The following is a 25725-nucleotide window of genomic DNA, read 5'->3' as shown; positions in this document are numbered from 1 at the left end:
ACAGAGCGGGCAAGACCAGTCCTGATGTGGGCAAGGAGCCGAGGCCCATCATTGTCAAGCTAAACAGGCTACAGCAGAGAGAACTCATAATAATAATAATTTAGGACCTGCTCCGAGGTCATCAATTGGCACACATGCGATGCATGCATGCAATTCGTATCTGCGATTAACCCATCCCGTCGCCCTTCCCCCCCAAGGGCAGCCGGGAGCAGACAGGCGTCAACGTGAGCCGCGCCAGGGGACCAATCCAAGTGCTCCTGTCCGTCTTCGTCAAGGACGCCACAGCGTTAGCGATCTTGTTGTTGTGCATGTTTTTCCATTGGGTTTATCTTATCGGGGGGGAAACCCTTGCGAGCACGGGGAGAACATGCAAACTCCACACAGAAAGGCCTGGGAGATACCCCACCTGGATAACTGGCATCATGGAAACCTGGTCCCCAAGCGGGAATCGAACCATGGACCCTGGATCATGCGGTCGGCCCGGGCCAGAAGGGGGAATCTGGGTCTCGACAATCACAAAGTGGCCATTTTCGAGGACTTCAGTCACTTCACACCGGAGGTTCAGGCACAGAGGGGAGAATACAAACTGGTCATGGCCAAGCTATGGAAACTGGGCTTGAGGCCTACGCTATTCGCCCCCGCAAGATTGTCTGTGCTATGTAAGGGCGATGACCGTCGCTCATTTTGGTCGTTGGCCAAAGCGGAGGAATATCTCGGGGGGTTGGTCGAGACGGTGGCTTGATAGCTTTGTCGGGTGAGTGGCTTGGCGTTGTGGACCTAAATACATTGTTAGGGCGGACTACTCACAATTGCTTGTTATCAGGCCCAGACAGGCTAACTACCAGCTGCCCATCCGAGCTCTATGGAGGCTAACAAGCTAACTGAACAATGTACATGACAGATTCTAGCGTGCTAGCCGGATTCATCACTAGCTTACGCGCTGGCCTCGGGCTGGCTAGCGGGCTGCGTCTATCGTCTGCGCCGTGACATTTGAGACCCGTTAATGTTTACGTATTTTGGTTGCTGTTGCTGTTCAAAGTGACATTGGTTTGCACAATTCAATGGTGATCGGGTCCTTAACTAACTTCTTGTATGCTTTTATTTTTATATCCAGGATGTTTTGAGCTTTGGGCTCCAATAGTAGAAGGTCGGTTGAATATACATTTACAATATATGATAACAGGTTGGGTCGGGTATAGCTTTGCTTGCACTTTAGCCATAACCCTCTTTTCCTTTTCTTCTTATTGTCGCTGTTTTTATGTCGTCTGTATGCGCGATTTAAATGTGATCCGATTCTGCCTTAGACTATCTGCTGGTATGCTTTAATTTGATTTTGTTTTGAATTTTCCTTTATCCATTTATGCTATAACGTTGCGCCATTGATACGCAGACTCGGTAGTAGATGATCACAGGGTTGATGTTGAGTTATTATATAATAATGGCTATTTTTTCCATTATAGTTGTCTCGTGTTAGAGCCAAGGCTCACGGTGGTTTTCGACCGATATCTTTATTGAGATTAATTTTTATTTTTATTTGTGTTTATTGGACTAGTGGGGGTTTAATCAGGGGTTTATCTAGAGGGGGGTCGGAGTGGAGAGCGTCTTATTGGATCCATGACTCCAGTGGGTAATGAGAGGAAGATGACCATCCTCAGTGGATGGGGCATAGGGAGGGGTTTGGAGAGTGGGTATAGGAGGGTTAATAATAGGACGGGTGGGTTAGGGTTTAGAGTAGAAGGAGGGTGGGTTGTAACTGGGGTGGTATTGTTCTGTGTTTTATGTACCGTTGTCTTATATGTGTGTGATTGTTCCTCCTCTGAACTCCTGAGATTGACCGTCTGGGCCCGCCTGGATCAGCGCCTCGAGCCTAGCTGCACTGGTATGTTTAGAGCCATATGAAATCAGTTTAATTTTTTTCCAAATTCCATTTTATTTTTTTCCAAATTCCGTTTTAATATTTCAGAATTCTGTATTTTGCTTTGTACGCTCATTTTACCATCAGAAATAGTGTCTAATAAGTGGGAATGAATAAATGTCCACAATTTAATAAGATATAACAGTCCATTTAATAGGGCTGTCTTAAATACTTCGAAGCTTCGTTCGATGGGCATGGGATTCGAATATGAAAATAAAATTCTATTATTAAAAAAATAAAATAAATAAAAAGGTATATATATTTTTGCAAAATCAACTCTGCCTCTCTTTGTTAACTACAACAAGCAATGCTGTTTGTTATTTAAGATGAGATCGGACTCTGCACTGACAGATTTGTGTTCATTGTGCTGCTTTTATGAAGCCTCAAATGACTGCTTACAATATTTCATGAAAGCAAAGTGCTTTGTTTGTCTAATATTTAAAAAGGTTTCAACTTTACAGCACTGACAAAGTTGAACAAAGTGCTGTACAAGTCCCACAACATAAAAAAAATAAGTAAAAAAAAAAAAAAAAAAAAAAAAACTTTTTTTAATTAATTTTTTTTTTATAGTTGATTCCATTTTTATTGCTCAATTCCGCGATTCCGTCCGCGATTCCGTGATCGCGGATTCCATATGGCTCTAGGTATGTTCTCTACGCATTTAGACAAATTCGACCATGGCTAAATTGAATATTTTAATTTGGAACGCTGGGGGTCTTAACGCCCCTCACAAGCGTGCCAGTGTCCTTTGGTTATTGAAGAGAAGAAATATTGACATTGCTCTCCTTAGTGAGACGCATTTATTGGTAGGTGATGTGTCAAGGCTGGCAAATCGACAATATCATGTTATCTCCTCATCCTCAGCCGATGATAAGACGAAAGGAGTCGTCATAGTTACAAGACGTAACCTTGATATCAAAGTCCTGGACGTGTGGTCGGACACAGAGGGAAGGATTACTATAGCAAAAGTTGAGTTCTCTCATAGGAAGATGGCAATAATAGCATTGTATGCCCCTAACACATTTGATTCAGCGTTCTATAATACAATCACGAAGAATTTGTTGGAACTTACTGGATACGCTCTCATTGTGGGTGGCGATTTTAATGCGTGCTGGGATGCGGAGATGGATAGGTCCGGGTCCTCTGAAACAAGCGACCAACAACGGTCCTCTAAGGCCCTCAGGATGTGGGCCCAGGACACTGGGCTCACAGACCTATGGCGCATATCCAATCCCACCCTCAAGGATTACTCTCACCTGTCAGCCAGACACAAAACCTTCTCTCGAATAGACTATGCATTCGCGTCCCCTAATATGTTTGATGGTTTCGACGTCTCATTGGTTCCCCTGGCTCTCTCGGACCACAAGGGGATTTTCCTTACGGCAACCTTTAGCAGGCTCTCCACGAGAGCTCCCAGATGGCGTTTTAACTCAACCTTGTTAAAGAACGATGATTTCTGTTCTGAGTTCAGGAGTAAACTAGCTGAATTCTTGCAGATCAACGTTGGCACGGTCGAAGACCCTAGGGTCCTGTGGAACGCATTGAAAGGATTTATCAGGGGTCATGTCACACTTTTCGCCTCCAATTTGCGAAAATCCCGGTCAAAAAAACTAGAAGGACTGGAAACATTATATGCGGACCTATACGCATCCTTGCAAACTAACTATAGTGAACGACTAAACACACAACGTAAGATAGTCAAGAAAGAAATAAACTCCATACTTAAACAACAGTCTGAGTTCTTGATACATAGGACAAGACAAAATTACTACTTTCACAGCTCCAGGCCTAGCCATCTATTGGCAATGAAAATACGCTCGAATGATCATTTCTCGGATATCCCCTCGATCAAGACGAAACAGGGTACAGTCACTACTGATTCGAAAAAGATCAACGACACTTTTAAAGAGTTTTACTCACAGTTATATAGCTCAGAGGTTAATCTCGACGACTCTAAATTTGAATCGTTCATTGGCGGGTTTGAGATACCCCACATTTCTGAGGAAGAGGCCAAGGAACTGGGGAAACCGATCACTCTTGTGGAATTGAGGGAGACGATTGCTGAAATGCAGAGGGGTAAGGCACCAGGCTGGGATGGTATTCCACCCGAGGTGTATTTAGCTTTCTGGGACCAACTGGGTCCATTGATGCTCCATATGATCAATTATGCTATCGAACAAGGGGAGTTCTCAAGAGATGTCAACATGGCGTTGATTTCCTTACTTCTCAAGAAGGACAAAGATCCCAATGATTGTGGTAGCTATAGGCCCTTGAGTCTTCTCGGGGCCGATTTAAAAGTGTTTGCCAAGGTGCTGGCCCGCCGCCTGCAGAGATTTATGATGGTATTGGTACACTGCGATCAAACTGGTTTTATCCCAGGGTGCCTGGCTGCAGATAATCTTAGGAGGCTGTTGCATGTAATCGATAACAGTAAAGACAATACAGCTCCGTCCACAGTTCTGTCTTTGGATGCCATGAAGGCGTTTGACAGACTTGAGTGGTCATACCTGTGGAAGGTACTTGAGGTTATGGGTCTTGGAAAGAGTTTTATTCATATGATTAAAGTCCTGTATGCCTCGCCGTCTGCGATGATACTGACAGGCAAAAACTGTTCCACACTCTTTCCAGTCTCCAGATCTTCTAGACAGGGTTGTCCTCTGAGCCCAGGACTGTTCGCGCTTTCCCTCGAACCATTGGCCCAATTTATTAGGCAATCGGAGGACATCGTCCCCATAATGGTCAATAATACTGCACACAAAATTGCTCTCTATGCGGATGACCTGCTGATTTTTATGGACGACCCCTCCCGGTCGGCCACAAAATTATTGGGAATAATCGACGACTTTGGTAAAATGTCAGGCTTTAAGATTAACTGGAACAAATCAGCCTGCCTACCTCTTAATGAGCTGGCCAAGGCGGTACGACTACCAGCTGATATCCCCATAGTAGAACATTTTAAATACTTGGGCATAGAGATATTCCCCACGCTGAATCAAACTACTAAGTACAATTTCACGGGTACTTATGATAAAATACGTCAGGATCTAGACAGGTGGTCGTCCCTTCCTAACTCCTTACAAGCCCGGGATTCCATAATCAAAATGAACGTCCTGCCTAGGATAAATTGTTAGCTCAATGCTCCCCCTGCCCCCCCCAATAGACCACTGGCGCAAGGTACAATCGATGGTATCTAAGTTTATCTGGAATAACAAACGCCCGAGAAGCAAAAGGGCTACTACTCAACGTAGGAAACAAGATGGTGGCCTCGCAATCCCTGATTTTAAGCTTTATTTCTGGTCCTTCTCACTGAGACCTCTGATGTGCTGGCTAGACCCTGTAGATGCTGTATCTTGGCGCTACTTAGAAGCGGCGGCGGTCTCACCGCTAAGATTGCAGGATGTGGTGTACTCCACTGTCTCTATTTCAAAATGCCAGCTGAGGTATGGACTGATCATAACTCACGTGATCCAAACGTGGCGTAATGTACAGAGATCGTGTGGGGTTAAATGCCCATGGCACCTGGACTCTCCAATTTTTAATAACCAGCAATTACTTGTTGGGCACAAGCCGGTTAATATTCCTCAATGGCAAAGGAGGGGAGTTCATACTCTGGAGGATATTTATGATAAGAACGGCCTCCGTGCGTTTCAGGACTTAAGAGAATTTTATGATCTTCCCGGCGAGTCCTTCTTTCTTTACCTTCAACTAAGGTCAGCACTGAGGGCGCATGGCGTGCCGTGGGATCAAGCTTTGCACCCACACCCCTTCCTCAGGCTCATAGTGGACAGGACGACATCCAGAGGGTTTGTCTCAGACTTTTATACGCTCTTAATTCAATCCACGTATAAAAATGTATCATTGGATACAATCTGGCGTGTGGATATCCCGGAGTTGGACCCCGAGTTTGACTGGGATGATGTTTGGGCAAATGTGGCATTATCTTCCCGCAACCTTAATCACCAGCAAATTAATTTTAATTATATTCATAGGACCTATCTTACACCTAGGAAGCTATTTGCTATGGGCCTGATAACAGACTCTCGGTGCACTTTGTGCTCTCAAAAGGCCACTGGCACTTATATGCATATGTATTGGGATTGCCCACCAGTGGCCCGCTTCTGGAGGTCAATAACGGACAAACTTTCAGATCTGTGTGGCTTAACTATCCCATTCACAGCTGTTACGCTACTCCTGAACGATATAACAACACTACCTGCGTCCGTTCAACTAAAAAGGGTTGTCCTAGCGGGTGTCACAGCAGCGAATAAGCTAATAGCAATGAGATGGAAGGAGCCTGAGAAGCTTACAGTGATTAACTGGTCCCTAACACTATTGGATGTGATTTATCTTGAGATATCCACGGCGCGGGTGATTGGGGTGGGACAGGCAGGTATTGACCTGTGGTTTGCAGCAGCCGAAAAAGGTCAGGACCGCCGTGTGCGGCTGAGCGGGGTTGAGGTGCGTGTTCGGGTGAGTCCGGGGGTCTCTTGGGAGGGGGAGGAGGAAATGTTTTGTCTGTCTTGTTTTTTGTCTTGTCCTCTTGAGTTTAGCTGGGGATTTTATGGGGGGGCAGCTATTTAACTATTTCTTCACTGTTTGGTCACTTTTACACGGTCTCTGTGAGTCTATGGAACACCTCTACAGGTTTTTGTTTTTTCATGAAGGTTCATTGCTCTGTTTTCGGGTTGTGTTCTCAAAAAGTGGTCCTTGTGGTGAATTGGAGATGTGCGTTTTATTAATATAAGGTCACACAGCCGGGAATCGGGGCTGAACACTGGGAAAGACCATTTATTAGATAGTACCCCTTGGATTTAAAATTTTGAAGGTTGAACTCGGTTTTCTTTTCTCTTTGTCTGTATAAATTGTTATTCTGTATTATTATTGTTTTGTTATTTTCTTGTGAAGTTCTATGTATTGTAATTGTGTTTAATGTGTTGTCTTGTTTCATGTGAATAATAATAATAAAAAATTTGATAAAAAAATAATAATAATAAAATAATAATAATAATAATAATAATAATAATAATAATATAATAATAATAATAATAATAATAATAATAATAATAATAATAATAATAATAATAATAATAATAATAATAATAATAATAATAATAATAATAATAATAATAATAATAATAATAATAATAATAATAGATTCCATTTGTAATGCACTTTACAGTTGCGGGGCAATTCTCAAAGCGCTACAGTTAAAAGAACCTAAAAATAGGCAAGACTAAAACATAGAGTAACATAGAGAAACATAGAATAAATAAAACTGATAAAAGAAATTGGTAAAAGAACATAAAATGTGTGGAGCTAAAAATTTGATAAAAAGTCAACAGAAGGCTCTACTAAAAAGGTGAGTTTTGAGGCCTTTCTTAAAAACATCCACAGTCTGTGGTGCTCTCAGGTAGTCGGGGAGAGCATCTGTAGTGTGGCAGTGAAAGGGTTAACCTTCTGTAGTGTGGTAGTGAAAGGGTTAACCTTCTGTAGTGTGGCAGTGAAAGGGTTAACCTTATGTAGTGTGGTAGTGAAAGGGTTAACCGTCTGTAGTGTGGTAGTGAAAGGGTTAACTGTCTGTAGTGTGGTAGTGAAAGGGTTAACCATATGTAGTGTGGTAGTGAAAGGTTAACTGTCTGTAGTGTGGTAGTGAAAGGGTTAACCGTCTGTAGTGTGGTAGTGAAAGGTTAACCGTCTGTAGTGTAGTAGTGAAAGGTTAACCTTCTGTAGTGTGGTAGTGAAAGGTTAACCTTCTGTAGTGTGGTAGTGAAAGGTTAACCTTCTGTAGTGTGGTAGTGAAAGGTTAACCTTCTGTAGTGTGGTAGTGAAAGGTTAACCTTCTGTAGTGTGGTAGTGAAAGGGTTAACCATCTGTAGTGTGCTAGTGAAAGGGTTAACCTTCTGTAGTGTGGTAGTGAAAGGGTTAACCTTCTGTAGTGTGGTAGTGAAAGGTTAACCGTCTGTAGTGTGGTAGTGAAAGGGTTAACCTACTGTAGTGTGCTAGTGAAAGGTTAACCATCTGTAGTGTGGTAGTGAAAGGGTTAACCTTCTGTAGTGTGGTAGTGAAAGGGTTAACCTTCTGTAGTGTGGTAGTGAAAGGGTTAACCGTCTGTAGTGTGGTAGTGAAAGGGTTAACCTTCTGTAGTGTGGTAGTGAAAGGTTAACCGTCTGTAGTGTGGTAGTGAAAGGGTTAACCTTCTGTAGTGTGCTAGTGAAAGGTTAACCGTCTGTAGTGTGGTAGTGAAAGGGTTAACCTTCTGTAGTGTGGACGCCCCCAGCCGCTCCCAGGTCTGCAGCGCCACCTACCTGCAGGATGAGGACGAAGAAGTCGACCGCCTTGCCACGCTGGTAGACGTAGTGCGCCGCCGAGCGCTTGTCGCTGTCGCTGAACTTGATCTCCTGGATCACCTCCGGGTGGCGCAGGATCCGCAGCAGAACCTTGTCCGAGATCTGAGACGGACTGAACAAGCTCACCTCTGGAAGGGGGGGGGGGGGGGAGAGGGAGGGGGATAGAGAGGGAGAGAGAGAGAGTGAGAGAGGGCGGGGGGGAGGGGAGAGAGAGGGAGAGGGGAGAGAGGGGGGGGTGAGAGGGGAGAGAGAGGGAGAGGAGGGGGAGAGAGAGGGGAGAGAGAGAGAGAGAGAGAGAGAGAGAGAGAGAGGGGGGGGGGAGAGAGGGGGGGAGAGAGAGAGAAATTGAGATTTTCTGCACTTTTGACGCACAGGAAGATGTTAGGATCTCTCTAATGGCGAGTTTTTGTCCAATTACCCCCAAACTAATCATCTATAACTACACTATAATGTTTAGTAAAAGTAATAGGTTGGAACTTGGTACTCTGTATTGGTCGGAGGTTAACCCTTTCACTGCGACAATACAGAAGGTTAACCCTTTCACTGCCACACGACAAAGGGTTAGCCCTTTCACAACCACACTACAGAAGGTTAACCCTTTCACTTCCACACTACAGACGGTTAACCGTCTGTAGTGTGGTAGTGAAAGGGTTAACGTTCCAATTTTTAAAAGCCAAATTGCCAACACTAAAGGACCAGATGTAGCAGAGACTAACTACACACCCTCAAGACCCCCTACGCTCTGCATCTTCTGGCCGCCTCAGACCCACTCCTATCCGAGCTCCGGGAGGGTCATCAAGGAGAAGCCGCCTATTCTCAGTCCTTGCCCCACAATGGTGGAACGAACTTCCCACCCCAGTTAGGACAGCCGAAACCCATCCAATCTTTCGCCGTCGACTAAAGACGCACTTCTTCAACCATTATCTGAAATAATAAAAAATAATAATAAATAAATAAATAAAATCTAACCATAACTAACCTTACTGTCATGAACTTGTCCTAATATACTAACCTACACTGTAGCACTCAACACTTTGATGAACATTGTTACTCAGCTGATAAGAGTTGTGCCCTTCCTGATGACTTGTGGTACAGAGCTTTGGATAAAAGCGTCAGCTAAATGACTAAATGTAAATGTAATGCACTGACCTGATCTGCAATGCTAAGTTAGTTTTGGCTGAAATGTATATTAGAAGGCGTTGGATCTATTAATAGTCCGTTGAAGGGTGGGAATCACCAGAGGCCTCACGATACGACCACGAGTATTGCGATATTAATATTGCGATATATTGCGATTCATTACCTTTTTTCAACTGCAAAGTAAAACTTTGTCAACATGTTTTATCTAATAAAATAAAGTTCAGTCTGTTCATCTCACTTCAATCATTTTTATTGCAGAACATGGTATTTTCTCAAGCAGACAGATGTAAACACTAATCTGTGTTGCATATACCTGACAAACTGAACTGTTTGTATTACAGTCATATTCCAACTTAATTGAATGCACATGTGTGTGTGTGTGTGTGTGTGTGTGTGTGTGTGTGTGTGTGTGTGTGTGTGTGTGTGTGTGTGTGTGTGTGTGTGGACTACTGTACTATTACAGGTATTGAAATGAACAATGCAACTTCCTTATACAAAAAAATTATAATTATGAATAATTAAATATCGATACTTGGCGTCCATGTATCGATACAGTATCGCCACGCAAAGTATTGCGATACTACTACGTATCGATTTCCCCCCCCCCCCCACCCCTAATCAGTACTATATACCTGTATGTCATGGATGTCCCTATGCCATAAATGTCATGATGTCATGTATGTTGTGTATAGGGTTGGGCATCGTTTGGATTCCGGTTCCGATTATCCATATCGATTCCTGTTCTAAACGATTCTCGTTTCCGATTCTTTGAGGTGCAGGTCAAAACAGGTCACAGCTTATTTCGCAGGAGATTTATTTTTTTTGTAACATTTACATTTTTTTCATACTATTCACATTTTCAGTTGACTTGATACAGTTTAATTTGGTTGCTGTACTGTAACTAGGGTATTAATTAACAAAGTAAAAATTAAGAATCGAAATGCAAATATGTTACTTCCGGATATGTTACTTAGGAACCGGTTCCTATTAGAACCGGTTTTCGGTCCACCATTATCCCTGTACCCAAAAAATCCACGCCCGCTTGCCTCAATGACTACCGCCCTGTAGCCCTCACCTCCATAGCCATGAAGTGCTTTGAGAAACTAGTGAACAACACCTTGGACCCCCTGCAATTTGCATATCGCCCCAACAGGTCCACGGAGGACGCCATAACCCATGTGCTGCACACAGAAGCATCACCCCTGGACAAGAGGCAGGGGAACTATGTGATAATGCTATTCATCGACTACAGCTCAGCATTCAATACCATAGTCCCCTCCAAACTCGTAGCCAAGCTCAGGGACCTGGGCTTGAACTATGACCTCTGCCAGTGGGTCTTGGACTTCTTGACAGGAAGACCCCAGGTGGTGAGAGCAGGCAACTGCACCTCCTCATCCATCACTCTCAACACAGGGGCCCCCCAGGGCTGTGTTCTGAGCCCCCTCCTCTACTCGCTGTACACAGATGACTGTGTAGCACAGCGGAACAACAACACAATTATCAAGTTTGCTGACGACACAGTCGTGGTGGGCCTGATCTCTGTAAACGACGAGAGGGCCTACCTGGAAGAGGTAGAGGACCTGGTGTGGTGGTGTCGGGAGAACAGCCTCTCCCTGAATGTCAGCTAAACTAAAGAGATGATTGTGGACTTTAGGAGGTCGGGGGCCAGGGACTACAGCCCCCTCAGCATCTATGGGGCACCGGTCGAGAGAGTGAACAGTTTCAAGTACCTCGGAGTAGGGATGCCCCGATCGATCGGCCACCGATCGTTATCGGCCGATAAGCAGTATAAATATGCGATCGGTGATAATGCTTTATTTTCGCCGATCGTCAAAACCGATAGAAAAATATGATCCAATTCTTAGCGGAGATCTCACTCGCTGAGTTCTGTCTCAGAAACACGGAACTGCGGCGTCTGCTGCTCCTCCTCCTCCTCCTCCAGCCCCTCCCGCACCCATGTAAACACAGGTCTAGTCTAGTCTAGGACCTCCGTGAGCTAACGTTAGCTATCGTTACAAAATGACCCAGTCAACTATTCACTTTTAGTTTAATACATGAGGCATTGTTAACGGTATCTAGCCGGCTAGCTACTGATAGCTCCTGATATCAACAAATGCTCCAGCAAGTCTAGTAGTGCATGATAGCTCACGTTAGCTCACGTTAGCTCACGTTAGCTCACGTTAGCTCACTGTTCACAACGAAACGTCCCATTAAACTAAATAGTTCACTGAGGCGTTGTCTTAACGTTATCTAGCCGGCTAGCAGTAGCTACAGATAGCTCCTGATATCAATGTCTTATAACACTGATTCGATGAGTATTCGAGCTGAGGGCATGTTGAATGTGATCAATAGGGTCCAGCTGCAGCTCCGGAGAATCCTGGCCGTAGCTGGAGGCTACTCGAGTACACACAGACAGTGGAGCTGTTTGCAGATAGCGAGCATTTTGACTTGTTGCGTGGTGGCGATGTCTCGCAGATAATACAACTACACGTATGATTATATAATATATATATTTTATAAAAAAAAATAAAAAAAATATAAAATAAAAAATTCTTATATATTTTTTTTATCAAAAACGATCGATATCGGATCGGTATCGGCCAATATGGCTCAAGGCGATCAGTGATCGGTATCGGTGGCAAAAAACGTGATCGGGGCATCCCTACCTCGGAGTCCACATATCCGAGGACATGGACCACACACATCGACAGTGTTGTGAAGAAGGCACGGCAACGCCTCTACTTCCTTAGGCGCCTAAGGAAGTTCAAAGTGAGTCAGAAGATCCTTAAGAACTTCTACCCATGTACAATAGAGAGCATCCTGACTGGCAACATCACCTCCTGGTTTGAGAATAGCACTGCACAAGACCGCAGCAGACTACAGAGAGTGGCCCGTTCAGCCGAACGCACGATTGGAGGTGGGCTTCCCACTCTCCAGGACGTTTGTAACAAGCGTTGCAGGGCCATGGCTAAGAAAATAATCAAAGACTCTAGTCACCCAAACAACTGCCTCTTTGAACTGCTGCGGTCAGGCAAGCGATACCGGAGTCTCATGGCCGGTACAGAGAGACTCAGAAGGAGCTTCTATCCCCAGGCCATCAGGATGCTCAATGACAATGACACTATATAACAACCCATCATCTACACTCACTGCACACACCATAGCATCCTGTACACACTCACTTTAAACAAACACTCACCTTACCACTCACTTTAGACACTTTATATTTATCTATTATTAAAGAGATTTGCACTACATTCATACCTCATTTGCACCCTACCCTAAGTTTTGTATTGTATATATTGACTGAATATTCCTGTACTTACTTTTTACTTACTTTTTTACTTACTTCTTTTTACTGTATGTAGCACACTCTGAGGGGCTCATACAGAAACAAGCATTTCATCATAAAGTATTCTGTATTTTATTATGACAAATAATAAACAAACTTGAACTAGTGTTTCTGTTGCTCACATACAACTTTCCCTCAATACATCTCGAGGAATGAAGCCTGCATGTAAACAAAACTGCGGTATTAAGATGAAATTAAAGGGATAGTTCTGATTTTATAACCCTAGCCCAGGGGTCGGCAACCTGCGGCTCCGGAGCCGCATGCGGCTCTTTAGCCAATCAGCTGCGGCTCCCTACTTTTTTTTTTTATTATTATTTTGGAGATCGATGTCATACTGTGACACTGAAATGAAAATATATTTCATAAACAAAAATATTTAGTCAACAAAAATATTTCATCAACTAAAATATACAGTACGTCACACCCCGCGCCTCTCCCTGCCGTCTGCAAGTGGCTAATCTTGAGTAGCTAACCATGGATAAATCCAAAAAAAGGAAAGTCTGAGGAAAATAGAGGGTTTAATTCAGCGTGGACAGATTAATTTGCTTTCACGACTAACAATGCAGGCTTACCTGTATGCCTGATATGTGGTGCGAAATTTGATAGATTTTCCATAAATAAGGGAAGGACTCAAATATGTAAGGGATAATGTATAGCTACGAGGTCATTGTCGCAAAATAATTGACCGACAGAGTTTAAAATACAGAGGCGCCTCGCCGAGGTGTTTTAAACGTTAGTGAAGGTCAATTATTTTGCGACAATGATCGAGTATAGCTATACATTACCCCGCTTATTACATGGCTAACTTACTAACAATATACCTAATTCATTTTACATCGACAAGACGAGATCAAATGCAGACGCAGTTCTGTTCTGTCGCTCCCGCCGTCATCGTCACACAAGTTTCAAGTTTCTTTAATATTTGTCATACAGAAGTACAGAATACTTTTATACAAAATGCTTCTTACTGTTACGCTCCAGAGACTGTGCAAGACAAGATAAGTATGAAATAAAATAACATAGTAAAATTAGAAGTAAAAAAATGAGGTCACAGTGTTCAGTTTAGACATATGTACAATGTTCGATGCAGAATAGACGTAGTTACCATACAATATACAATACTGTGCAGTGTACTAATATACAATACTATATAGTGCAAGGCAGAAATGGGACGAGGTGCAATTTAGGTACAATTCACAGTAGGTGTACGAGTTGTAGTGCAAATCCTTTATCAATAAATATAAAGTGTAAAGTGTGTTTGTGTGATCTAAAGTGTGGAGAGTGGGTGCTGCAGTGTGTTGTTTGTTTGAGTGAGTGTGTGCGTGTGGGTGTGTGTGCTGTGTGCATTTGATGGTTGTTGCATAGTGTTTATTGTTCGTTTAGCAGCCTGATGGCCTGGGGATAGAAGCTTCTTCCGAGTCTTTCTGTGCTCGCCTTAAGACTCCGGTATCGCTTGCCTGACCGCAGCAGTTCAAAGAGGCAGTTGTTCGGGTGGCTCGAGTCCTTAATAATTCTCTTAGCCTTCCCCTTGCACCGCTTGTTGTAAATGTTCTGGAGGGTGGGAAGCCCCCCTCCAATTGTGCGTTCGGCTGAACGTGTCACTCTTTGTAGTCTGCTACGGTCTTGTGCAGTGCTATTCCCAAACCAGGAGGTGATGTTGCCGGTCAGGATGCTCTCTATTGTACATGAGTAGAAGTTCCTAAGGATCTTCTGACTGACTTGGAACTTCCTTAGGCGCCTGAGGAAGTAGAGGCGTTGTCGTGCCTTCTTCACAACACTGTCAATGTGTGTGGTCCATGTCAAGTCCTCGGATATGTGGGCTCCGAGGTACTTGAAACTGTTCACTCTCTCAACCGGTGCCCCGTCGATGCTGAGGGGGCTGTAGTCCTTGACCCCCGACCTCCTGAAGTCCACAATCATCTCTTTTGTTTTGCTGACGTTCAGGGAGAGGCAGTTCTCCTGACACCACTGTGACAGGTTCTCTACCGCTTCCAGGTAGGCCCTTTCGTCGTTGGCAGAGATCAGGCCCACCACTACTGTGTCATCAGCAAATTTGATGATGGTGTTGTTGTTCCGCTGTGCTACGCTGTACTCCGCTGTCAGTGCAGCCGGCAGGTGTGTCTGATTGGCTGCACTGATGCAGTGTGTCAGTGGGCTTGATTGCGAACAGCTGCGCACAGCGGTCATTATTGTTCGGCAGAGGTCCGTTATCGAGTAATAACGGACCTCTGACGAGCGCTATTGACCAATCACAAGCAAGCATTTCGGCGAATGTGAAAACGCCATGTAATAAAGCAGCATAGTTCAGGGTTTTATTTCAAAGTAGATCTACAGATGCCAGTGTTTTTTCTCTTTTTCTGTGTTTTATTTCAAAGTAGGTCTACACATGGTAGTCTTTTTTCAAAGTAGACTACTTTTTATTTTATAAATGTTCCACAAATAAGGGAAAGACTCAAATATACCTGAATAGTTCAGGGTTTTATTTCAAAGTCGGTCTACAGACACCAGTGTTTTGTCTCCTCTTCTGTGTTTTATTTAAAAATAGGTCTACACAGCCAGCCTTTTTTCTCCTCTTCACATCAGTTTGAGGTTTTCCTTTGTTATAACAGGTAAAAACAGCAATAAAAAGTCAACATTTTTATTTTTGTTTAACAAACTGTGTGCTATAAGTATAAAGAGAGGCAGAGTTGATTTCGCCACAAAAAAATATATATATATATATATATTTAATATATATATATATATATATATATTTTTTTATTTTTTTTTGAAATAATCAAATTTTATTTTCATATTCGAATCCCATGCCCATCGAACGAAGCTTCGAAGTATTTAAGACAGCCCTAGTATAAAGTATAATAAATCGCAAATTACTTTGGGTATGCAATTGTCAGGCGTTTTATGCTAAATGTGGGGTATGCTTGGGGATATAGAAAACGTTATCTTCATTTTAAGGGTAAATAGGTTGTGCTGAGCATTTTATTTTGTGGGAGGGGGGAAAAGTGGCTCTTTTGATAGTAAAGGTTGCTGACCCCTGCCCTAGCCCTATAGGGAGGTGTAGTCTGACGTCACTGGTTGTTCCACCCGTATAGGGATTTATCATTGGGAAAATGGATTATCGGCTATTGTAACAATTCTGCCGCATGGAAATTGAAAAGCTTTCCATTTTTGCACAAAATGAGTTCCCTTCTATCACTAACATTATTGTTTAAGCATTTTTGGTGATATTTCTTTATGATTAATTGCGAATATTTTCATGTTGAGCTATAGATTGTGGATGAATAAGCACAGAAAGGTACACCATGCAAATGTTAATGCTTTATTTGTTCTAAACGAGACGATTTAGAAATGGGCAATGGGGAAATACATTGCGTTGGACAGAGGGTGGAACACGAAAAACGGTAATGACGTAACCACTACACCTCCCTATTTGCTACATAGCAATGATGACGTTGAGTCCTTCATCAGCACAATCCATGCTGTTCCTCTTACTAGCTCCAGCTAGTTGGCCACAAACAAATACAGATTTAAGTGAGCCAGCTTGTACAGACAGGAGCTCGAACCCTTTGGTTTTGCAATGACTATGGATCAGCTCCAGTATTGGTCTCGTCTAGAATCTCTAGATGACATCATCACTAGAGACTCGTCTCTCTTAACCCTTTCACTACCACACTACAGAAGGTTAACCATTTCACTACCACACTACAGGTTAACCTTTCACTACCACACTCTGTAGTGTGGTAGTAAAAGGGCTAACCTTCTGTAGTGTGGTTGTGTAAGGATTTACGAGAGACAAGACTCTAGTGATGATGTCATGTGGCAGTGAAAGGGTTAACATTCTGTATTGTCGCAGTGAAAGGGTTAACATTCTGTATTGTCGCAGTGAAAAAAAGGGTTAACCCTTTGGTAGTGTGGTAGTGAAAAGGTTAAGGAGAGACTTGCTCATATTCACTAATACAAACTGATTATATAAGTAACACACGTGAATTATATTCTATCCCTTTAATCACAGTATTATTATTCTGCATAAGACCTTAACTAAAGTCAAATAATAAGATTAAGGTGTTTCCATGCATCATGATTTAAGATTTGAGGGAGCAACTTTAAGGAAGCAACAACTGCTCAGATATTTCCAGTTTCTGAAGTCTGGATTTCAGGATTCACATCAAAATTACATCACCACACATGTGTGTGTGTGTGTGTGTGTGTGTGTGTGTGTGTGTGTGTGTGTGTGTGTGTGTGTGTGTGTGTGTGTGTGTGTGTGTGCGTGCGTGCGTGTGTGTGTGCGAGAGAGAGAGAGAGAGAGGTGAGATGGTGTGCATGTCTCTTGTATTACTATACTTTTAAGAACCAATCCTTGACAAATCACCTTTAATGTGAGGACATTTTCGGTTGTGAGAACATTTTGGCCAGTCCTCTCACAAACAGAAGTGCTGATTATCGCGTTAACCCTTTCACTACCACACTACCCAACCCTTTCACTGTGACAATACAGAAGGTTAACCCTTTCACTGCCACACACAATAAAGTGTTAACCCTTTCACTACCACACTACAGAAGGTTAACCCTTTCACTACCACACTACAGAAGGTTAACCCTTTCACTACCACACTACAGACGGTTAACCTTTCACTACCACACTACAGAAGGTTAACCCTTTCACTGCCACACGGCAAAGTGTTTACCCTTTCACTATACCGTCTGTAGTGTGGTAGTGAAAGGTTAACAGTCTGTAGTGTGGTAGTGAAAGGTTAACCGTCTGTAGTGTGGTAGTGAAAGGTTAACCGTCTGTAGTGTGGTAGTGAAAGGTTAACCTTCTGTAGTGTGGTAGTGAAAGGTTAACCTTCTGTAGTGTGGTAGTGAAAGGCTTAAGGGTTAAGTGTGTGTGCGTGTGTGCGTGTGTGTGTGTGTGTGTGTGTGTGTGTGTGCGTGTGTGTGCATGTGTGTGTGTCCCCTACCGGTGGCCAGGAAGCGGTGAGCAGCCAGCAGCAGCTGAGGGGAGATCTTCACTTTGGATTCACTCTCACTCTGTTTGAAGGCAGAGAAATCTCTCTTGTTCTTGTTGGGCGCCACCTTTTTCCTGTTGCGGTTATCAGCTGGGGACAAACAAATAAACACACAGACACAAGAGTTAATCAGAATCATTTAAATGTTTAATTCAACTCAGTAGGGCTGGGCCCAAACGTTCAAACGTTTGGACCGTCGTTCGTTACATTGGCATTCGAATTCTAAATCAACATTTTATTAATTAATTTTAATTTGTAATACATTTGATTTATTATTTAAAAAAAATGTATGCGTCTATTCATTCTGTTTAAACCAATGGGGGTTTTATTCACAGTTGCAGATAAAGATTAGGCTACACTAATATTATAGTATTAAAACAATTTTTTTATTATTATTAAAAACGAAGGTTCGAACGTCTGTTCGAAAAACCCTGACGAAGTTCGAAGCCCAAAAACAGGCTTTGGGGAAACAGCCTTACGACTCAGACATGGTGTCACATCACCTGAAAGAGAATCTGGGTTTTTTAGTCAATTCACTTTTCAATTCATGAAGTGGATTTTTCGCCAAATTCAATATTGGATCAACTTTTGGCAGGTAAATGTCGTCTTATTCAACCAGCTATAAGATGATTGATGAATGAACGCTGTCGTTTTGAGTGCAAATGAAAACAGTCAGTTTGTCCTGCTGTTATCAATAGATAACATTAGCAAATGTAATCAGTGAGACGAAGAGATACGGTAACACTGACTACATAGTGACCAAGCAGCCAGTATACTACCACTAGACCCGCGGTTCTCAAACTACGGCTCGCGACCCAAAGTGGGGTCGTGGGTAGGTGACAGTGGGGTTGCGCATTTTCAAGTAAATAAACTAAAAATCTATTATTATTTTTTTTTATTTAAGTTCTGGCAACATATTTTGGCTAAATACGCCTCGTTTTATAAATGTGTATTGATAACAGTGCTGTAATTAAAGGTTATTTGCTGTAAATTAAATGTGGTAGTGAAGGGTTAACCTTTTTTTTTTTTATATTTTTTTTATTATTGCAAAACAAAAATGATTAAAAGTCAGTACTCAACACATAATGCATAATGAAACTATCAGTCAAGGTGGTTAAAATTACATGCAAGTACAGAAACAAGATAAAACAAAAAGAGTCTATAATAACATTTTAACCGTATACAGTGTATATCCAGCGAAATTACAATTATATAAATGTTTATATAGAACATACCCCTAATACCTATTTTCTAAAACCCTACACACATATGCTCCAGCTCGAACCCCCCCCCCCTCCCGGACCCCTCCTTGGATAGTACCTCCATTATCCCTCACTCCTAACCAGACACTACCATTATAAGCTAGCTTTTATTCTCTCCACCACTTCTACCCACATTGACATTTTGGATTCATTGAGACCCAGAATTCTTGCTGTAGATATTTCTTGATATATCACATCGAGATATGTAAGAAACCAAACTTTCCGGCACATTTTTTCCGGTTGAAACCAGCGTGATGCGATCAGCTTTTTAGCTACTGTGATACCCGATAAAACCAATCTCTTTAACTGTGGATTCACTGCAAACTCAAAAACATCATTCAATAGTAATACCGAGGGGTGTACAGGTATATTCCAAGATACGAGTTTTGATAATTGATGGGACACATCTTTCCAGAATGCCTTAACTGGTGGGCAGTCCCAATACATGTGCATAAATATCCCTTCGTCCCCATTTGTACATTGGGAGCATTTGGAGTCTTGTTTAAGCCCCATTCTGCACAGTCTTATAGGAGTCAAGTATGTCCTGTGAATATAGTTCAGATTGATTTGTTGATGATCCGGGTTCCTTGATGTAAGTCGGACATTTGCCCAGGCTCCTTGCCAATCAAAGTCATTTTCCAGGTCTGGTATATCCCTCCTCCAGACAGTGTCTAGTTGAAGGGTTTCATACGAGGACGTTAGTAATTGATAATAAAAACCTGATACAAAACCTCCCAATGTTTCTCTTTCATAGAAAAATGTGTGGTATCTGTGGTGTTCAACTGGTATGTGTAATGGAACACCGTGAGACCTCAAACATAGTCGTAACTGTATGTAAAAAAGCCATGTGGACTCGGTGAGGTTAAACTTTGTGCATATTTCGCCATAACTACAGAAGCCCTGGTTATTAAAAATATCCCCTATCCCCTATACGCTATTTAATTCTTTAAAATACAACAACTCTACTAGACTAGAAAATCAAGTTAACATTCTAAAGACAGAGATCAAAGCAATATACAGACAAAAATCGGAAATGCAAATACGCAGCACAAGACAACAGCAGTATTTCCAAGGTTCTAAACCTAGTCACCTATTAGCCATGCGATTAAGAATTAATGCAAAATTTGCAGATATAACTGCCATTAGAAAACAACAAGTACTTGTAACAGACCCCAAAATAATAAACGATACATTCAAAGAATTCTACTCCGACTTGTATAATTCAGAAACGACCTTTGATCAAAACAAATTAGACACATATCTTAATCAAATTACTCTCCCTAAACTTTCGGAGGACGACGCTAAACAGTTAGAAGCACCGATCACATTAGAAGAACTCAAGGAAGCCATATCCGGAATGAAAAACGGTAAGGCTCCGGGAAAAGACGGTATCCCATCAGAAATGTACCTTTCTTGTTGGGACATATTTGGACCCTTATTACTAAATATGATCTTATACTCAGTCAAGGAGGGGAGCTTCCATAAACACCACAATATCGCACTCATTTCAGTCCTTCTCAAAAAAGACAAAGACCCCACTGAGTGCGGTAGTTACAGACCTTTAAGCCTCCTCGGAACCGATGTCAAACTGTACTCTAAGATATTAGCCATCAGATTGCAAAAGCATATGACGTCTTTGGTTCATCCGGACCAAACTGGCTTCATAAGAGGTCGCCTGATCAATGATAACATAAGGCGAATACTGCACGTACTAGATGCAGACAAAGAGGACACCACACCTAAGGCGATGCTATCCCTGGATGCTATGAAAGCATTTGACAGGCTGGAATGGTCGTTTCTATGGGCAGTATTAGAAAGGATGGGGTTAGGAAAAGGATTCATTGATATGATTAAAGTACTATACAAGGACCCATCGGCCATGATTACAACAGGCACATTCATCTCCGAAATCTTTCCGGTATCACGCTCAGCCAGACAGGGTTGCCCTCTTAGTCCCGGACTATTCGATCTATCATTAGAGCCTTTAGCACAATATATAAGACAATCCCAACACATAGAACCAATCGTAATCAAGGGCACACAACATAAAATTTGTTTATATGCGGACGACGTAATATTGTTCATGCAAAACCCCAACACCACATTGCCGCATCTACTCAAGTTGATAGAGAACTTTGGTGATTTATCGGGATTTAAAATAAATTGGCCGAAGTCGGCTTTCCTTCCTATTAACATCCGTGCAAAAAAAGACACAACCCTCCCAGGTGCGATACCCATGGTTAAACATTTTAGATGCTTGGGTGTGGAAATATTTCCCACCATAAGACAAACGGTGAAGCACAATTACACAAAAATACAGAACAAAATCAAAGACGACCTGGACAGGTGGGCAAAACTTAAAAACTCAGTACAGGCAAGGGTATCAATAGTTAAGATGGATGTATTACCAAGAATCAACTTCATCAGCTCAATGCTACCGTTACCTCCTCCAGAGGGCTACTGGAAAAGATTACAATCCTCCACATACAAATTTATTTGGAATAACAAACCACCTCGCATAAAAAGATCCACCGCACAGAGAAATAAAGCAGACGGTGGCATGGCAGTTCCAGATTTTTTACAATATTTTAAGGCTTTCACATTAAGACCATTGAAAATATGGTTTGATCCCCAGGCTTTGGTATCTTGGAGAGAATTGGAAGAAAACATAGTAGCCCCACAGAGACTGAAAGACATAGCACACACTAAACTTTCAATCAAGCATTGTGAGCGGGAATTTGGCCCCATAATTACCCATGCAATCAGAACATGGCGGGAAACACAAAAAAAATATCCTAACCCTCAAAAATGGCATAATCACACTCCCATATTCAATAACAATGCACTCTTAATGAGAAAACGCCCTATAAGATTCCCTATATGGGAAGAGCAAGGCATACACTCATTAGGGGATATTTTTAATAACCAGGGTTAACCTTCTGTAGTGTGGTAGTGAAAGGGTTCAAACATATTCACATGTTAATTTCCATCGTCGATTTTACAGATGGATGCGATTGGCTCTCACCGTTAATATCAATGCATCCGTTCACTTTGTTACCTGCTGATCGAGAGCGAATGGAAACCCATCCTTTGTAATAACAAGCCGACTTACTGTAAAGGTCAGACTCATCCAAGATCTCTGATTTGATGATCTCCTCGATCACATCCTCCAGAGTGACCAATCCCAGCACCTCGTAGAAGGGATCTCCCTCCCCCTCGTTGTTCACCTTCTGAACAATGGCCAGATGGGATTTTCCTGTGAGAGAGAGAGAGAGAGAGAGAGAGAGAGAGAGAGAGAGAGAGAGAGAGAGAGAGAGAGATACAGACAGAGATACAGAGACAGAGACAGAGAGAGAGAGACAGAGACAGAGACAGAGAGAGAGAGAGAGAGAGAGATACAGACAGACAGACAGAGACAGAGAGAGAGAGACAGAGACAGAGAGAGAGAGAGAGGGAGAGATACAGACAGACAGACAGACAGAGACAGAGAGAGACAGAGACAGAGAGATTAATTAGATTAGATCAGTCAGTCAATCAGTATATTCATTAAATAGCACAATCCTATTCAATAAACCAAAGGGTCAGCTGACCTCATAGATGTTGTCGTTTTGGGTATTCTTTGGTACAGTGATACTTGGTGAGGTGCATTTTATATTATGCAAAAATTGTGGTAATGTGACAACCTTCGCACAGACGCAGCATACAAATAATATGGGGGGGGGGGGGGGGGGGGGGGGGGGGGGGAAAACCTAAATCTGACAAATCTATCAAATCCACCGGTATTTGACCCGGCAGTGTCACTGACTCAAGCGCTCATTCGGTCACTCACTCATTCGTTCCACTCCAGTTATTCATTCAAGGTTTAGCCAATCTGCCCCTAGTGGCGGCTCACGGGCAATGCATCTACGACACGGTGTCCTTTTTATTCTTCTTCACAGCGTGGAATTGTCATGATGACGCACCTTTTCACTGCCACACGACAAAGGGTTAACCCTTTCACAACCAACCACACTACAGAAGGTTAACCCTTTCACTACCACACTACAGACTGTTAACTGTCTGTAGTGTGGTAGTGAAAGGTTAACCTTCTGTAGTGTGGTAAGTGAAAGGGTTAACAAACTCACTGATTTATATGTGTATTCCATCATCATAAAGTGATAAAAAGCTATTTGGTAACTTTAGATGTGATCCAGCCACTCCTCTGCTTGCACTGCAAACAGCATGTTAATGTTTACGGGTCCTCGCAGTTAAGGGCTGGGCCTGGACTTTGGCCATGTGTGTTACTGTACCACCCACCCACCCACCCACCCACCCACCCACCCACACACACATATATATATATAAACCCACCCAACCACACACACATCTACACACACACACCCATGCCTGTGTTTGGAAGCAAACATACATGAATACACACACGCTCTAATGAACTCTTAAACCTGGTACTTAATCAGTGGTATCGACAGTTCAAATGTTGATACAGGCTCGCTCTCTCTTGTTGTCTCCAGGAGTTGGCCAACAGCGTGGCGTTGTAACCCGGGCTGAGGGCTGCATTATTAACCCATTCACTGCCACACTACCAAAGGGTTAACCCTTTCACTGTGACAACACAGACGGTTAACCTTCTGTATTGTCGGGTTAACCGTCTATAGTGTGGTTGTGAAAGGGTTAACCATCTGTAGTGTGGTAGTGACAGGGTTAACCTTCTGTAGTGTGGTTGTGAAAGGGTTAACCGCAGGGAACAAAATTAACTTTTTGGCTTACCAGCCAAGGTGGCTGGTAGATTTAAAAAAAACGACCAGCCAAACATTTTAAATCGCTTTTTAGTATATCGCCATGTGTTATTATTACTATATAATACTCTCATATCCAATTTTCAATTAATGTTATAAACAACATAAGGAATATTAGCATAATTTTTAGTGGACTGAAGAAATGAGTCAGTGTTAGTTTAAAATGCAGATCATTTATTAAAACATATATATTTAGTGTAGGGCTGTTCCAAATACCATTTTACAGGCTTTGAATACTCCTTGGTGTTTCTGCGTGAGTATTCGAATACTCTCTCAAAAACACTATTAAAAACAATAAGATTTCCAATTAACCAATCAATCACAAATCATAAGTGTTGGCTACCATTCTGTTCTATCCAGTAGCAACCTGAGACCATCACGTCAAATTGCGTTGGCAACATGCATTCTGATCACCATTGTACTACGAGTATGCTTCTGCGTGTATAGACAATTGTGTGTACATCCACACAGAGACGGAACCGATCTTTTTCGTTTTCATAAATAAAAAGATAAATAAAAAGTTTCTGTGTTTTAGACTTCACTCTTTTATTTTGAAACCCCCCGACCGGAAGTATTATTGTTGTCGTCCGGTTCTGTGCTTCTGAGCTAACGCTAGTTAAGCTAGCTAATATTTGTCTTTCTTTGACTTGTTGAAAATGTCTAGGATACAAATGTTGAGATGGTTGGTGAACAAGCGACTAACTGCAGTTATGTTGCAGTGTGCACACACACTGTTGAGTCTTGACTTTAGGCACAAAGCGGACATTTACGCATACAGTATAACGTAGAACATTTGCGCATATTGCTCCGGTCAATAATAGTTAATAAAAGTTGAGACGTATGTAGTACTTACATACTGGTCACAGGAGTCTTCAATAACGTTTGGATGGTAATCAATTTTGTGAATACATTTGTTGAAACAACATATTTGTTGGCAGACGACTCCTTATAAACACTGCTATCTAACGTTGGCAAGCTAAGCGTGCATAGCTCGACCTGTGTAACGTTAAGTAATTTGTGTTCCACTGGGAAAGACCGTTCATCACTGCATACATTTTGAAGTAAGCGGCGCCCTCATCTCATGCTACGAACGGACACACAGACGCGTCACGTATAGAAGCGACTGCTGACACAGAAGCTATTTCTTTTATGAAAATTCAGAAAGTTGGCTCCCAATTTTTGTACACGCCAGGGTGGCGAGTAGCCTCCGTAATTTACCAGCCAAAGAGTAAATCTACACGCCATTGGCGCTTGGCGGGTGCTTATTTTATTCCCTGGTTAACCGTCTGTAGTGTGGTAGTGACAGGGTTAACCGTCTGTAGTGTAGGAGTGAAAGGGTTAACCTTCTGTAGTGTGGTAGTGAAAGGGTTAACCTTCTGTAGTGTGGTTGTGAAAGGGTTAACCTTCTGTAGTGTGGTTGTGAAAGGGTTAACCGTATGTAGTGTGGTAGTGACAGGGTTAACCGTATGTAGTGTGGTAGTGAAAGGGTTAACCTTCTGTAGTGTGGTTGTGAAAGGGTTAACCGTCTGTAGTGTGGTAGTGACAGGGTTAACCGTATGTAGTGCGGTAGTGAAAGGGTTAACCTTCTGTAGAGTGGTAGTGACAGGGTTAACCAATGTGGTAGTGAAAGGTTAACCTTCTGTAGAGTGGTAGTGACAGGGTTAACCAATGTGGTAGTGAAAGGTTAACCTTCTGTAGTGTGGTAGTGAACGGTTAACCGTCTGTAGTGTGGTAGTGAAAGGTTAACCTTCTGTAGTGTGGTAGTGAAAGGTTAACCTTCTGTAGTGTGGTAGTGAACGGTTAACCGTCTGTAGTGTGGTAGTGAAAGGTTAACCTTCTGTAGTGTGGTAGTGAAAGGTTAACCGTCTGTAGTGTGGTAGTGAAAGGTTAACCTTCTGTAGTGTGGT

The 25725-nt window shown here is 42.4% G+C and overlaps 1 protein-coding gene across 1 annotated transcript in view; it reads right to left on the bottom strand.

Annotated features, from left to right (window-relative positions):
* LOC311224174 (metal transporter CNNM4) overlaps positions 1–25725 on the bottom strand; it is a gene marked incomplete at its 5' end in the record, with an annotated part of 160890 nt that overhangs the window by 61561 nt on the left and 73604 nt on the right. Inside the window, 3 exons of the mRNA XM_084309047.1 lie at positions 8221–8390; positions 17713–17850; positions 22135–22278. Of these exons, the coding sequence (XP_084165173.1) occupies positions 8221–8390; positions 17713–17850; positions 22135–22278 (452 nt within the window). The remainder of the gene's footprint in view (positions 1–8220; positions 8391–17712; positions 17851–22134; positions 22279–25725) is intronic.

Source organism: Notolepis coatsorum (assembly GCF_963971535.1).
Source record: "Notolepis coatsorum genome assembly, chromosome: 2".
Classification (NCBI taxonomy): Eukaryota; Metazoa; Chordata; class Actinopteri; order Aulopiformes; family Paralepididae; genus Notolepis; species Notolepis coatsorum.
This window is presented reverse-complemented; position numbering and strand designations above follow the sequence as displayed.